The sequence below is a fragment of the Orcinus orca genome, chromosome 2 (assembly GCF_937001465.1).
Source record: "Orcinus orca chromosome 2, mOrcOrc1.1, whole genome shotgun sequence".
In the NCBI taxonomy this organism is placed as follows: domain Eukaryota; kingdom Metazoa; phylum Chordata; class Mammalia; order Artiodactyla; family Delphinidae; genus Orcinus; species Orcinus orca.
Genome location: NC_064560.1, coordinates 76,051,856 through 76,068,447, shown reverse-complemented (window position 1 = coordinate 76,068,447; position 16,592 = coordinate 76,051,856). Strand labels below are relative to the sequence as shown.

The window sequence follows — 16,592 nt, the reverse complement described above, 5'->3', positions numbered from 1 at the left end:
CCTGGCGCCTCCTAAACTGCATTCTGGGAGATGCTAATAGGTGGTCACTGCAAAGAGGATTCTGCTATAGGTGTACTACCTTCTCCTCTTGGAGGTTTACAATGCCATCAGCATGTTAACATCTCCGAAAAGTCCCACAGAAATTAGCCCCGCCTCTCCTAAACGCAAACGCCACAGGATCTCTTTCTCTCTTTACAGAACACATACTAACCCCCACCGAATGGGTGTTTGGTGAAATACACCTTGGGAAATGCTTTCTTGTCATCCTTTCACCCCAGAAGCAGGGATATCGAAATTGCTGTGACATCAGGCCTGACAAGCACTCTCGCCCACTGAGTGTCCACTGTGTGCCAGGTGCGGTTCCAAAATCTGAACTCATTTGATCCCCACACACCTGCGTTGGGCAGTCATATTACCGCTCCTGTTGACAGAAGAGGGAACTGAGGCACGGAGGAACTGTGCCTCAGACGAAGGCCAGGATTCATGCCCAGGCTTGTTTCCTCCACTACACAGCTTGCCTAAGTAACATCTTTGATGAGACGAGATGAAACCGAGCATCTCCAAGAGCGCAGTTAGCTTGATTCTAGCCGTGCCTCACCTCCGACCCCCCAAACAGTCCGTTTGGCTCCTTATACTCCAATGACGTCCCCCCTGCAGGGCTGACCAATGGCTAGCTGGATTTCTCCCCCCAGCTCTGTCTGGAATTCCTACAACTAGACAACAAATATAACATCCCATTTCCCAGGGGCCTGTGTGGTTGGCTAATGACAGCAGGTGTTGTCTTAGGGTTCCCCCAATAGTGATCGGGGTCCCCTCTTCTTCTGGATCCGCACTCCTTAGCACATAAATGCCATCAGTTCTCCTCACCTACAAGCAAATCTGCATCTTCTCCTGGCCTCTGCCTCTTCTAGCAGCTCCCTTCTCTCTCACTGCAGCTTCTGGAAGGGCCATCCCCACGTGCCCAGCTCCCTTTCCATTAGCCCCAACTCCCCCGATGCCTCTCTTGGGAAGCACATCTAACAGCTGTGTTTCTGTCTTTTTGAATTCCTACATAGGAGATGACCCTACTGACTACAGTCTCTTTCTGGAAATGTATTACGTCCCTGGGAGGCCCCTGACTCTGGCTGCTCAGACTTCTCCATGGGATTCCCTGGTGGTCTGTGGGATTGGCCCCAGGCCCTCTTCTTTTCTCACTCTACACCCATCTTTAGGTGATCCCTCCCAACTTGATGGGCAAGAGCACATTTGGCCTGACTATTTCCCGGCTCTCAAGACTGGTGGCTGAAGGACACGTCTGCTTGGCCCCTGCAGAGCCCTTCTCCAACCCTCTTCACACTGCCGCCCGCCTCCCCAGCTGGTGCAGTGGTCTGGTGTTTCCTCCAATAGATGGCAGCATCATAGCATCCCCAGCACCTGCCAGACTCTCCATGGCCCAGTGAATAAAGTCCTGGGCCCTGGGAAGCAAGGCATACTGGATGCTGAGCCAGCACCACCTGCTGGCTGCTCTTCCTCTTCCTCACTTTGTCCCCACCTAAGCTCTGACCTCACCAGCTATCTTTACTGCCCTCCAAGTAGTCCAGACACTTCCACACCCTCACTCAGGCCATTCCTACTGCTCAGAAACCCCTTTTTCCTGTTGAACAACTCTTTCTTATCCTCAAGGCCCAGCTGAGAGACCACTGCCCGAGGGGAGCTGGCCATCCCTGACCCCTTTGGTTTGAATCCATGTGTCTCCTGTTGCACTCCTGGAATCAGCCCCTTGAGAGCAGGCATGGGGTCTGATCCATCTTGATGACCCTCAAGCACCAAGCTCCATGCCACAGAGCAAATGCTCAATTAATACCAGTGCAATCGAATCAAAACCCACTAGAAATTGGTTCCAAAGGCCACAGGGGAATGGGGTGGGATCTATACAGATCTATCTAGAGAAGTTGCCATACTTACAGGAGTGATGGCCCCACACACACCTATGGGCTCGTGCCTGGTGAAACACACAACATTGTCATCTGGAAAAGAGATTAACAGAGAACGTGCTCGCATGAAACTAGGTTAAGGATCTTAAGGAGTAAAAAGACAAGAAAGAAACCCAGAAGCCCACCAAGTGTCAGCTCTAAGTCCTATCCCTTCCATAATGCAGCGATTTTTAACTCAATTTCAAAAGTAAAATTCCTTAGAGGAAGGATTGACACAGTGCCATTTCCTTTTTGGGTGTGGGAAGGATGCTCTGGGGAAAAGACCCGGGGGTGCTCTGAAGAGGCTAGCTAGAGGAGTGAGAAGACAGAACCCCTAAGAGACCCCGGACGAGGCTGAGAGTCCTGAGTTGGCTCACCTGTGGGGATGGTCCTGCCCTGTATTTTGTCTGCCCACCCTGCAAAGTATCGAAGGGTTTTGATACAGCCCTCCAGGTCGATGAAAAAGGCGTGAAGGAACGGCTTCCCTGTGTCCATCGTTTCCAGGGTCTGCAATAATAAGACAAAATATTTTTAAGACACAGTTTTCCTTTTAACCGTCAGGTTGTTAAAGACAGGGCAGGGAGAGAGAGCAGAGTCCTAGAACATTGCTCTCAGTACCTCACAGCCATGGGACTCATCAGAAAGCAAGATACCTCATTTAAGATAAGACCTGTCCCAGGCTGTCAAGGACTGCTTTTCTTTCAAAACACCTCAGCCTGGAGGGTTGGCCAGAGCACAGGCACGGGTCCCCACGAAGGACAGAGGGTACAAGGCTGGTTTGGAGCCTCGCTGGGAAGGAATACGCCTCAGTGTTGGTCTTCTGTCATCTGTCTGGAGTGTTGTTGCCCCAGCAGTGGGACCTGGACACATGGGTTTGTGTGCTCCGGGGAGCTCTCAGAAGGTTCAAGGACTTGGGGGGGTGGCTGGGGAGGGGCCGGCTCCTCTAACAAAAGAGAAAGGGGGACGCAGGTTCCTTCTTCTTGGCCCTGCTGACCAGCACAGCTGTGGAAAGAGTGACGGAGCCCAGAGGGGTCGTGCCACCAGCACAAAGATGCACTCCAAGCTCCTCCCGCACTGGGCTGCCAGCCGGATGCGCTGCGTGGTGGGAAGGGAGCAGACTGGCCTTTGGTGGTGAGGGGCGACTCCTCAGGCGAGCGCACAGCCACTCAATGGCAGGGATTCTTTTCTGTTTCCAGCTGGGCTGAAGAGAACCCCTTTGTCCCTCAGACAAGCGGCCCCAGTTGAGCCCAGCACTGAAACCTCCCGTCATCCATGGCTGCAGGAAGTGGCCACCCTGACACATAGCCCAGGGCAGGATTCTCATTTTAGAGTCACTGGGCTGAGAGAATGATTTACAAAGGAAGAGAGGCCTCTCCGTGTGCACTCGCATATGCCTCATTTCCGAGATGGATGGCTCTGCTCCCACTTCAAGGTGCAGACACAGGGGCTAACAGAGCCCAGAAACTCATCTGTGTTATCCAGAGGGTAGGCGGCATGGCTGGCACTGAATCTGGGGCATCTGACTTTCAGTAAGGGCAGTGACTGCTTTTTAGGCTGCTGCCCCTGTACATTTGCATCTGGAAAGGATGTAGGATGGCCGCATGAATGGCTGGGGCTACTCTATCTTTGCTTCAGGAATGAACCAAGAATTCTCTGAACAGGAGGCAACCACTTTCCTAGCTGAGTGGCCTTGGCAAGTCCCTGAATCTCTCCCTACCTCAGTTTCCTCATCTGCAAAACAACAACAATAACAGTAATGGCACCTACCTCATAAAGCACTAACAGCACTGTCCTATACATAAAGCACTAACAGCACTGTCCACTGCTCAAATGATGATAATTAACAGCTCTGACTATTGTTGTCATTTTCCCTTTTAGGGCCAGACAGGTGCTCCACAATCCTCAGCTGGGGACAGCAAGGAGACAGGGCTGTGTGTTGCTAGAGATGACAGGGCTGGTCTGGGTCTCCGGTGTGTCTCACCCCTGGCAGATGCTGCTCAGGGACCGAGTCAGGACAGTGTGACAGCCAGTACACTGTACCTTTGGCTCCTAGTGATTTACATGCTAAGCTGGAACTTGCATTTTCCCAGGGGAAACCCAACAATTGCAAATAATGCCAAAATTCTCCAGGGCCCAGCTGTTCCATACAGCATCCACATGTCTGTCAGTGGAACGGGGAGTTTACTCTTGGCCCTTTTCTGGGATGGGAGAGAAAGGCAGGAGACTGGGACAGAGCTTTGTGGGGACGTGCGAGGCCTGGAGCTACTGCCCACATCCAGCCCTGGCTTACCCTCTCTGGCTGGATAAACTAGGACAGATTACCTAAACTCTCTGGGCCTCAGCATTCTCCAAATAGGATAATAAATACTACAGGTCAAGTGCCCACAATAAGCCTGGTACCTGATGAGCATTCAACAAGCATTGACTGTTTTTTATTATTAACTTAGTCACGTTTGTTTACTGGAATGACAACAGGAATTTGCCAGGTTGGTGTTATGGAATTTGTCCAAGCAAAACTGGGTCACAACAGGTTTAGAAAGGAAGTTCTTTAAAAAAATAAAAATCAAAAAAGATTCGCAGGTGAGTACACAGGCCTGAATCTGAGAGATCAAGTGTTAGCTACTCATTGGGACTTCTACACAATTATTGTGTCTGGACCATGTGGGAACCACAGCTGCTTCTAAGTTTATTTCTTTTAACATTTTAGGAGAAAAATATGCCTTTTGAAAAATTAACACATGGTAACCCTCAGATACTAAAGAATGAAGGAAAAGTGCTGTGGGACATGCCTCAGATGCCCCAGTGCCAAGGCTTAAATGAGGGGCTCAGAAGTGGGGCTCTGCTTGAGAAGACAGCAAACAGGGACAGCCCCTATTTCGAGGCTCCCAAGATGAGCGCCCGAAGTGCCAGAGTCTGGGTGCAGGTGCTTTAGTGAGGGGAGAGAGCTGAGGCTGCTGGATCTGCCACATGGTCTCCAAACACTGAACACAAAGTAACTGCCCAGCTCTGTCGAAGCCACCAAACTGGCAAGAGAACATGATGGAAAGCGGCACTTTGTGCGGGAGAATGCAGGAAAACCCCATCAAGGGCGTGCTTTCCCGTGATGTGGTCTGGGTTTTAAAAACTGTATTTGCCAGTCATTCTCTTGTCCCTTTCACAATGTGGCGAAGAACTGGATCTTATTTCTTGTGGGCAGCGAGGTCAGATGGCAGAGGGGACTTGCTCTATGTGCTTTAACACCAGTCTTGCCAGGACAGCCAGGAGGGCTGAAGGTAAAGGTGGCCTTGAAGCCACTGCTCCCCAAGATGATACTGACACTTGAGGACAGGGTGGGGAGGGTGCCCAGGCACATCCTCTCCCGCCTGCTATTAGTCCTCACGGACATTGCAGACCGATGAGCTCATGCTGGGTGAAAACAGAAATGTTTTTGAAGAAGCCAGTTTGGCAGCTTGAGAGTTGAGACTGGCTTTCATTGCAGGAAGAAACCAGAGGCTCTACGGAGAGAGACGCTGACCCTGGGAGGGAGCTCTTCTCACCCGGGTTCAGGCTGGCCAGCTGGGGAGGGCGGAAGGAAGGTGCAGTTCTCTCTGTGTGGATGCACCCTCAGGGCAACGCACCCCAGAGGAGCACCCGAAATGTAGTTTCTCCACCCTCCACCCCAAGACACACACTCAGGGTCAAGAGCAATTTCAGAGTCCTAGCTGGCACTGACTGACCTCCATGCAGGTGTCCACTTGACTACTCATTCCTAGCATCAGATCAAGAAAGGAAAAAACCATTTTTCCAAATCAGAGACCAAAAAGGAGATTTCCTTTCCTACCAGCTGGGCCTCCAGGTCTGGGGCAAGTTTTACACAGGAGTCTGAGCCATATGAGGGCTGTGTGTGCAGGCTGCAAAGGACCTCAAGGCACAAGGAGGCCCCAAGATTTCCTCTAATCAAGCACCCACCGCAAGACCAAAAGAAGGTCTGAGGATCTCGTTCAATTCTGTACTTACAACTCCTAAATGTCTTCATAGCCCATCTCATGAGAGCAGGCCAACCTCATGCAGTGGGATGAATAAAGATCCCCGTTTTGCAGCTGGGGAACTAAGGTGCTAGAAATTTGCTGGCCAGGAGAACAAGTAGCTGAGGTTAGAACCTGGGTCTTCAGATAGCATTATATATATATATATATATATATATATATATTTTTTTTTTTTTTTTTTGCGGTACGTGGGCCTCTCACTGTTGTGGCCTCTCCCGTTGCAGAGCACACGCTCCGGATGCACAGGCTCAGCGGCCATGGCTCACGGGCCTAGCCGCTTCGCGGCATGTGGGATCTTCCCCGACCGGTGCACGAACCCGTGTCCCCTGCATCAGCAGGCGGACTTTCAACCACTGCGCCACCAGGGAAGCCTGAGATAGCATTACTAATAATAGCTATCATCTATTTAGTGCTTACTGCATGACAGGGACTGCTAAGGATTTTAAATGGATCGTTCTCACAAGACTCAGATATCATTATTTGTGATACTGTCCATGAAGAAACATATGCTCAGGGAGGTTAAGCAACTTGTCCAAAGTCACACAGCTAGTAAGTGGCAGAGCTGGGGTTTGAACCTAGGTCTTTCATACTCTGAGGCTTCCTATAGCTAGGTTATCCTGCCCTCACCATCACTCCACACACACTCACCACTGCCCATTTCAGGGGTGAAATAGGGGTGATTTTTAAGCTATATGGGGACACTTTTTCTATGTCAAGTGGTAGCATTTATTTTAATAAGTATTAGAAAAAATACACCACCACATTAAACCTGTAATTTCATGGATACTGTCACTTAGGATGAGGTTAAATTTCACTTTAAAAGGGAGTTCACGTAAGAAAACAAGTTAAGTTCATAACTGTGCAGGTGGGTCCAGGATACAGCCCAGCCCAGCCTAGCTGTCTGTGAACATCTCAAGTCTGGGAACCACTAATGGAGCTGAACTTCCTCCAGGCCAAGAAGATGAGCTGCAAGGGACAAAAGTCCGACTTCAAAACAAAAAGTATGCGTCCAATAGCATAGATGCCTGCCTATGGCCGGAAAGCCACACCTCAAAGGACCAAAACACCGCCACACAAAACAACACCCTAGGTCCTTTCTCCCACACTCTGAGGGGGGTGGGCCCTCGGGGAGGCTGGCTGGCCCCACGCCTCCCCTGTGTGCATGTACTCACGGCCAGGACGGCGCGGTCCCTCTCCATGAGATCCGCCAGTTGGTGCAGCAGCCGGCCGCGGCTTAGGGCATCCAGCCGGCGCCACGGCGAGCCTCTCTGGAAGGCGGCTTGTGCAGCCTCCACGGCCTTGTCTACGTCGAGCTGCACGGCCGAAACAATAGAGAGAGTGTGTCACCTTTTGCTGAGGGCTCAGCTGTCAGAGAACAGCAGAGTCTCCGCCCGCTGCAGAGGAAGGAGGGGCGGCAGGCGGCTCAGAGCAAAAGCTAGGTTTCCAATCTCTTTAATGGCTGGGGGCTTTCAAGTGTTTTTTTTCTTCTTTATATCTTAAGTCTTTCAAGTTTTCTACAATGGCCAAAGATTAACTTTCCTTCTGATTATGCAAAGCATTTAAAATAGTCATAAAACCACTGACCTTAATTATTTTTCTTGGTGACCAAAGTAGGAAAAGATCATCTACTTGCTATCTCAGTGTGGATACAAACACACTCCCACAGCTCACCAATTAGGTGGGAAATGTCTGTCTTGGCATTTTACTCCAGCTGAGGACTGCAGTCCAATAGCAAGAACGGGGGTACGAGTCCTCCTCTGGATCTCAGAACTGACCACACTGAAAAAGTCCCTAGATGGGGAGGATCAGGGACTTTTTCTCCCTTTAGCCTCACTTCACCTATCCTCTGAGGGCAGAACTGTGATGATTTTATAGAAAAAGAACTGGATCATCTATGCACTGATAGAAGAATTACAATCAAAACTTCTTCTTTACTGGGAAAGAATGAGAGCTGTTTAGAGTAATGACACCCATTCTTTTTAAATTTTTATTTATTGTTATTTTTTTGGCCATGCCACGAGGCATGCAGGATCTTAGTTCCCCAACCAGGAATCAGACCCAGGTTCCCTGCAGTGGAAGCGCCTAGTCCTAACCACTGGACAGCCAGGGAATTCCCTGACACCCATTCTTATGTTCAGGAAAATGGGGTTTGAGGCTCTGGTTGCTGATGGGCAGGGGCTCACCCCCCAGGTCCCTCTGAGCCTCTCTTCCTTAGGGAGGTGCAGCCAGCAGTGGACACCTGGCACCAGTCAAGAGGGACACTCCACCAAGATTCTGTGTCTCCAAAGTGGGCTTGGAGGTGAGCAGAAGCTTTGGCAAGGGAGATATTAGGTCTTTGAATTCCTTGTCCCAGGCTCTGGGGTGGAGGCCAGGACCTCTCCAGATGCAGGAACAGGGCAGCCTCTGTCTTCTGGTGCTTGGAACAGTCACTGGGACCATGGGACGAGCCAGAGCCAGGGGCAGGGATCTTACTCTCCTCCCTGATACCTGTATACTGCACCTGGGAGTCCTGCTCTGCATCATGCTCCACCCCTACACCTTCACATCTTCACACGAGCTCCTCAGTGCTAGTATCTTTGTAAACAGAGCTTAGCATGGGGCGCTGCACATGGGAGGGTATGTATAGGTGGAAACACTCTGCATTGCATACCTATCACAAAACCATCACTAGTAGGATCAAATTCAAGCCTATTTTACACATGTGTCATTCATCCTGTTCACATTCAACATTACCTACACACTTAAGAACATCAGATGAGTACTCTAGTGGTTGAGGAGAGGGTTACGTTTCCCTTCGCTCCTTACAAAAGCAGTACCTTCAACCTTTCCCCCAATGATACATATTCAAAAGATACTTTATGGTTTGAAATGTATCAAGGACACCTCCAGAAGTCCCTTAGCTTTATATATAATAATATATATCATATATAATGTATACATATAATATAGCTTATAAAATATACCCTGCACTATCAAATACGGTTATAGACTATAGCTTTACAAGATAATTTAAGTTTCTGGTAGAAAAGAAATCTGGCAGTTGCATGACATTATTACTTCTGCATGACTTAGCAAGTCGTTCTTCCTTCAAGTCTTTTTTTTTTTTAAAGTGTCTCCTGCCAGAATGCTGCATTTGGTGAAACACAACAGCCGGAAATGCTTTCTGGAAAGATTATTTAATGCCACCAGTATCAAACAGTTGATAAAAACCTTTCCTTAAGCCACGTGAAAAGGATAGCTGAGGTCATCCTCGTAGATGGAGAAACATCTATCAAAGGAGAGTGACTCTGCAGCACATCGTCCCTAATTGATCCCATTCTGGGCCAAGTGTCTGAGAAGCAGCTCGCTTAGGTCCAACCTCAGTGTGGGCCAGTTCTGCCTTATAACTCAGCTGAAGCGTTTCCTTTTCCTCTAGTGATCTGTAATTGAATTACTGGAGGGGGGGCACCCACCTTATCTCCTTCTTCCACTTCACATATTTTCTCTAGAGTTGAAGGGTTATATGTGGCAAACTTTTTTCCACTCTTGGATTCGTTCCATTCATTGTTGATGAATATCTAACCAGGAAAGGAAGTTGTAATGCATTAGGCTTAAATCAAAATCATATAATTCCAACATACTGAGGACCTTAGGTAACGTCTTTTCCTTCTGTCCCTCCAACCTACCTGTCTGCCTTTTTTATAGGTAGGACCTGGAAGGGGGATGGAGCCACATGCCCAACCGGGAGCACACTCAGAATTAGAATCCAAGTCTCCTGACTTTTAATACATTTTCAGAGAACTACATTTTGTCACAATAAAACTAATTTAGAATTTTTTTCTAAAATATTCTCTCGGCTTCCCTGGTGGCGCAGTGGTTGAGAGTCCGCCTGCCGATGCGGGAGACACGGGTTCGTGCCCCGGTCCGGGAAGATCCCACATGCTGCGGAGTGGCTGAGCCTGTGAGCCATGGCCGCTGGGCCTGCGCGTCCGGAGCCTGTGCTCCGCAGCGGGAGAGGCCAAAACGGTGAGAGGCCCGCGTACCGCAAAAAAAAAAAAAAAAAAAAAAAAATGTAAAATATTCTCTCTCTTTTTTTTTTTTCCGGTACGCGGGCCTCTCACTGTTGTGGCCTCTCCCGTTGCGGAGCACAGGCTCCGGATGTGCCGGCTGAGCGGCCATGGCTCACGGGGCCCAGCTGCTCCGCGGCATGTGGGATCTTCCCGAACCGGGGCACGAATCCGTGTCCCCTGCATCGTTAGGCGGACTCTCAACCACTGTGCCACCAGGGAAGCTCTCTCTCTCTTTTTTTAAACAATAAGATGGATTCACAGAGAAATAGCAGGGTTAGTTACATAAAGGGTATAAGTTGAATTTTACACACTCAGCAAGTTCAGGGGAAGATTAAACATGCATATATATATATATGTGTGTGTGTGTGTGTGTATATATATATATATATATATATATATATATATATATATATATATATACACACACACACATATATATGTGTATATATATATGGTGCCAAGAAATCCACCTGTCCCTGAAGAGTATGTCAGCAGTGAGCCCTACCTTCTCCCTCTTTCCTGCTGCAAGCCCCAGCCAGATCACCAAGGAACTGGCATTATACAAGGATCTTACTATAACCCTTTAGCCCTCATTAATGCACATCAGCCCCCCTCCCCCATTCCCTTTAAAATGTCTATTTTCATGTTGGGCTTAATAAAAGCCAGTATTGGAATACAAAGATAAATATCTGTGTTAGGAAATGTTCTGGTTATATTAACATATGTAGCAAATAACGGCTTATATCCAGAACCAAAGAATTAACTCACAAAAATCACTTAGTTCAGAGACTCAGTTATCTAGAACACAGCCGAGAATAGAGACATTAAAAAGAAAAAGACATCATGAGCAAACTAAAAAGAATTCACAAGTCCATGCACTGAAATGTGTGTACTATTTACTCTTAGTTTACCCTAAGTTCTAACTGCCTTAAAAAAGCATTAAAAGAGCCGGCTTTTGGGAAAGAACTAGGAACAGAGGTAACAGATAATACATAAAACATGTTCTGACAGAATGGAGGTCCTGGCTACCCAGTGAGAGGACAGGCAATCTCCTGCTGTACCAGCTTGGGACACCTTTGTCATCAGAGCCCATCGTGGCATCAGAGAGACCCCAGTCGCAAACATGACTGATATGCTTTAGAAGCATTTCCATCAAGTAAAATGCCATCAATAATTTCTAAGTACAGAATTAGCTCATCAGATTCCATCTCTATATCTATATGCATATGTTTATATGCACATCTCTATACGCATTTATTCTATCTCTATATCTATATGCATATCTTTGAGTCATTTAAAGGGAGAATTGCATCACTACAAGGATTAATTTCAATGACTGTGAATTTCATTCATTCGGAATACTTGACTCCCCAGTGAGGATGGATTAGAGGGGAGCCAACTCATCCAGTGTGCAACCTGACTATGTTCTCTGTCCTGGGCTGTCCTGTAAAAAATCCTAAGCTCACAGGGAAGGAAGCCCGCTCTGGGAAGCCACTGGTGCACTGTTTTGATAACTCTCCCTGGAAAGCAGGGAAATTTGACTGCAGTGGGGACAATGCACAGAAGGCCAGCTCTGGCTGGGCAGGTGGGCAGAGGGCCCCTGCCTCCCTGTGTGGGGTCCAGAGCTGAGAGTGACCCTCGACCGTGGGATGTGCCCATCTGACTTCTGGAAGCTCAGCGCCTTCAACGTGAGGCCAGGCCCCCAGGGAAGCGCGCGGAAAAGGCCAGGCTACAATTACAGGTTTATTCTTCCAGCTGAAACCAAATCCAAGAGTTCACTTTTGCCATCCAGCAAGCAATCACTCGGTAACAGTGAGAAATTAATAAGTAGAGAAGAGGAGTTAAGTTAGCGTGGGGAGGAAAGTGCAGCCAGGAAGAGAGGCCCATTTGTCGGAAGATGAAATTTCGTGGGTTAGATAATAGAGACTGTCAGTGAAAACTGCTGATTCTAGGACCTTCCTGGTATCAATTCCAAGGAGGAGGGAAAATGAGAAGGTGGTAGAAGAGAATATAAATAAGGGGATAAAAACAGATTGCAATGATCAGATGTCTGTTATACTTCATCTCCAAGCATGCTCCTCCAAAAAAAAAAAAAAAAATTACTTGGTCGTTCATGACATTGATCCATAGTCCTTTCTAACCAGCAACTTAAAAAAAATTCAGACGGCTCAACTCTACTCATATTTTCCCATCACAATGTTTCTAATTTAGCAAAAAGTTTTTCTTTATACTACATTAGTAAGTAATTTTGTAAGTGGTTTCTACTGTTGCTTTTTCTCTCCAATAAAAGAAAACAAAAACACAAATGAGGAAGGGGTAAGTGTGGCCTACCAATTATGCTGGCTGTATTGTTTTGAACCCCAAAACAGGAAAATGGGTCTAGAAAAAAACTGTTCCCCTTGACTTGTGAATTGGTATGAAACAAAACTTATAGAGGAATAAAATTATGTTACATTGAGTGGATGGGACTCACATTTTGAAGGAATGGAATGGTATACCATCCAGACTGAGCTGGAAAACCACAGCTATTGTCAAGATACGGATGCCCCAGAAGAGGCGAAGGTGGTGGTCACACAAGTGAGTTCTGCTGACGCCACTTACAGAAGCTTCCATTGGACCTCAGCTATACTCAAAAGGAGCATATTTTCAGAAAAGGAAATCTGAGTGAATTTTATTTTTCGTTAAAGAGATCATAAAAACCAGTGTTTTAATGAGCCAGAAAATCTTAAAAAAGAATTTCTGCTACTGGAAGGAAAAGAAGGGGCCCTATGAAGTGAAAGGGGCTGCTACCCTCTGAGACCTATGTGGGGGTTTTGGGGGGGACCCCCCCTCACCAAAATCACAGAGCAGAGCCCAGTGTTAAAACATGAGAACAAAGGAATTTCGTCCTTCTGGAGTCTGGACTTACCCTGGGAAATGGTCCCCCAAGGCTGGGGCTCAGACCCACCATTTCCAGCTTGTCCTCCATTAACAAGAAGCACCATGAGTCAGGTTTGAAAAATAACAGACTGTTACTGCTCACACACTCCACAGCCAGGGGGCCTCGGGGGCCTCGGGGGGCCTCGATACTGTAGTTCTGTTTCTCCCGCTTCTTTCCTCAGCCCTGTGGGCTGCCTCTGCAGCCAGGGGCTCCCTAAGCATTGCTTGCCTGGGCTCCCCACCCTCAGTCACAACTACACAGGCTGCCCCAACCCCACAACTGCTAGGAGGAGGCCTCTGTGGAGATGGGCCTGGAGCAAGGACAGAGAGACAGAGGCCTTGCCCTCCAGATGAAAGGAAGGTACAGCAGCCTACTGTCAGGCTGCCGCAGTCATCATTGCCTAGGAGCCACTAAGGATCCTGGCTCTCCAGCCCCCTCCATCTCATGCCCTTCCCTCAGCCTTAGTCACAACCCGTTCTGTTCCACTAAGAAGAGGGGGCAGCCAGCAGGACAACAAACACCGGTCACTCTGTGAATGTGCTAAAATCCACCTCTCTACTTAAAGGCTGCATTTACACTTGTGAAGGGGCAGAAAGAACTGCAGACAGAGAGGTAACTTTCCATATGTGGCTCCATTGCTCTGATAGCACTAAAAAAATGTAAAAAGGAATAGGAAAATAATATATGTATTTTCTGGTTTCAATACTGTTTTTTAAAATCCAATAAAACAAAAATAAAACAAAACGCTACTACCACCAACAACAGGTGACCACCACGAGTGATAGGGGCTAAAAAAATTTAGGTACTATTTTCACTGTTCCCAGAATATGAGTTGGAATTTGCACTTTGAAGCTGAAACTACTTAGGAAATTACATTAAAAATAATCTCCATCGAAGTGTCTCTGTTGGTTACAGAGCCCTCTGGAAACAGTTAATTTTAATGTCATGTGATCAGAGGTCCAGTCGACAATAAGCGCCAAGAGATCAAAATCTGAAGGCCACACATAGTGGCCCACAACTTTCTCTGCTTGATTAAAACTATTTGAGAGACATAATTGCTACTTGTGAAAGTAAAATTGATGGAGGAATTTTCTAAGTGCTATGTCAGCTGGAGTTGGGGGCAATGGATAAGATGCAAAAATAAAAGGAGACAAACTTGGGCAAAATGAAGCCAACTGTGGCTCTTGGACTGCACCCCTGAAGTGCCCCCAGAGCCAGCCCAACGGCCTCCAAACAGCCTCGGGGTGTCTTCCCACCGGAGGGGACACGCTCCCTGCTGGCAACAGAGCTCCCAGCCCTGCTCAGCCCGGGCTCCAGGCCTCGCCATCTTCCTTTCTGCCCTAGGCAGGTGTTCTCACCGCTTTGCCGGTGCTCCAGCCTCCTAGCCCACAGTGCAAAAAGGACAGCGAGCCTCGGGACTCCGCGGCGCAATGGGGCCCTGCCACCCGCGGTTTCCCAGGCCCAGATCTGAGACCATGATCTGCCAAGACCAAGGTCTCTGGGCTCCGGGACAGTCTCATCAGTGAGCACCTTCCTACTAGCCCTCGTTCTACTGGTAAGCTGGTAAGAGCTAAGCACAGGAGGTGCCCAACTTCTCTCCGCTTGCTCCCGCTGACGTTTCCGGACACTTCCCGAGGCAGCCTGACCTCTCAGGTCGGCTCTTGGTGTTTGCAGGGACCCTCTGACCTTCTCGAAGCTTGACCCCTTCAGCCCCGGAAACTACGCCGCAGGGTCTGCGGGAAGACCACCGCGCCCAAGTCACGGCGCACCACCGCTCGCCTTCAAAGCGGGCCCTGCAGGGGCACGTCGGGGCCGCACCGGGCTTCAGCCTGGCACCGCGCGGCCGCTGCAGAGCTTCCCTCGCCCGGTTTTCGCGCCCGAGAGCCCGTCTGGGGGTGCGAATCTTGGAGTCCCTTTTGGGGTGCGCGGTGGACTCCCGCCCGGCATGCCCAGTGCTGAACGCTGCTTCGGGAGGGCTCGGCTGAGCGGAGAGGCTCGAGTCACAGGAGCGCCGGGCGAATTCAGCTGAGGGCGCGCCGCCCCAGCTCCCCGCACTCTCGGAGCGGAGCAGCGGGGCTCCTGGCCTGCTGACCCCTGGTCCCCGCCACCGTGGCCGGGCAGCCCAGCGCGGAGCCAGGCGGCCGTCGGGTGGGACGCGAGCCCGTCTCACCTTGGTGAACTTGACCTCCAGGTTGCGCACGGGGCGCGGCAGGGTGGGAGACTTCCTGTCCGGCTGCCCGTTCTCCACGGCCCCGTTGGTGGTGGCCATGGCTCCTCCACGCTCCCGGGTCCGAAGCGCCCGAGTCTTCGGCGCCTGCTCCGGCCTGGGCGGTGCGCAGCCTACTCGCGGGGTGACAGCTCCGCGCCGCTTTATGGAGCGCCCCACGCCTCCCGCCCGAGGGGGCTGTCTAATTGGCTGCAGGACTAGAGGAAGGGAGGGCTGGCGGGAGGGGAGGGGGCCGGCCCGCCTCACCCCACCCCGCCCGCCGCCCCTGCGGGAGCCCGGCCACCCCCCGCCCGGCCACCGCGCCGCGCGCTCCCCGCCCGGGAGGCTGCCCTTGGAGGAGCTCCCGAAACGCCGCCGGGCCCCGGAAGTCCCAGGACTCGGGCAGCGGGCCGGGGCAGGAATCGGGGGCGCGGGGCTGCTGCGCTGGCTGGCAAGTCCGCCCGCGGCACCTGCCGCCCCCGGCCCGCTGACGCTTCGTGCACTCGCCCAACTTCGGTCCGCGCCCCGCGCTCCGGGAAGGTGCGCCCTCCCGCCCGCCCGCTGAGGGCCTTGCGCCGCGTCCGGGGTCGGGGACCCCGCGGGGAGGCCCCGCGTCGCTGCCCACGTGCCTCGGCCTAGAGTCCAGACGCCGGGGCCGGGCTTGCAGGACCGACGTCCGCCGCGCCCCATTCGGCCCGTGCCGGGACTGCGGGCAAGCGGGCGCGGAATCTCCCTCGGCCCTGGGCGTCACACGCCGAGGGGCAGAAGGCTAAGGAAAAGCCTTTGGCCCTTCCTTCCCCGTGCTGTGGCGTCCCAGCGCGGCCAGGCCCCTGACCTTCACAGGCTCACAGCGGGGCTCCAGCCCGAGGCCCTGGGATGCAACTGTTCTGATTTTTTTTTTTAAGGCATACATTATACCTTATTTTTTAAAAAAATAATAAACAAAAGAGAAAGCACGTGAGATCTTTGCAGCTTTAAGTGTTGAAGCGCTTATCGCGTAGGTTGCTCAACTTGCCAAGGAAGCACGTCCAGCTCCTCTCAAACGTTCCACCAAAGCCAGGGACTTGCTCCAGGTCCTATCTGAGACATGGAAGCGGCTTCTCATGTATGTTATCCCTCAGGTTTCTGGAACGATGATGTGGGGCATCAACTGGAGGACAAAAGCAGTGGTTTAATCCCCAGAACCCTCAACCCCTCAGTCCATTTCCTTCTGTGAGTAATCTCAAGTGCCAAGCAATGCGGACACTCCTTACTGTCCTGAGGCTCCTTCTGTTTGTTTTGGGGCTCTCAGTGTCCATCTCTATCCTCTCTCTCCTTCCTCACTGCAATGCTGCTGAGTGTCCTGGATAGTGGAATAAGCTTTTAAACTTTTGCAAACCTGTCATCAGACCGCCTGCCTTCTGGGAATGTAAGGGTCCTATGCTGTTGTGGCTTAGAATG

At 50.4% G+C, this 16,592-nt stretch overlaps 1 protein-coding gene across 1 annotated transcript in view; it reads right to left on the bottom strand.

Annotated features, from left to right (window-relative positions):
• Positions 1 to 15,809, bottom strand: part of ALDH1A3 (aldehyde dehydrogenase 1 family member A3) — a 36,497-nt gene extending 20,688 nt beyond the window's left edge. The window contains exons 1-5 of the mRNA XM_004271647.3: positions 15,117 to 15,809; positions 9,430 to 9,534; positions 7,150 to 7,290; positions 2,330 to 2,459; positions 1,945 to 2,006 (exon numbers count right to left, since the gene is read on the bottom strand). Coding sequence (XP_004271695.1) covers positions 1,945 to 2,006; positions 2,330 to 2,459; positions 7,150 to 7,290; positions 9,430 to 9,534; positions 15,117 to 15,215 — 537 coding nt within the window. The 5' untranslated portion in view covers positions 15,216 to 15,809. The remainder of the gene's footprint in view (positions 1 to 1,944; positions 2,007 to 2,329; positions 2,460 to 7,149; positions 7,291 to 9,429; positions 9,535 to 15,116) is intronic.
• Positions 15,810 to 16,592: the final 783 nt, after the last annotated feature.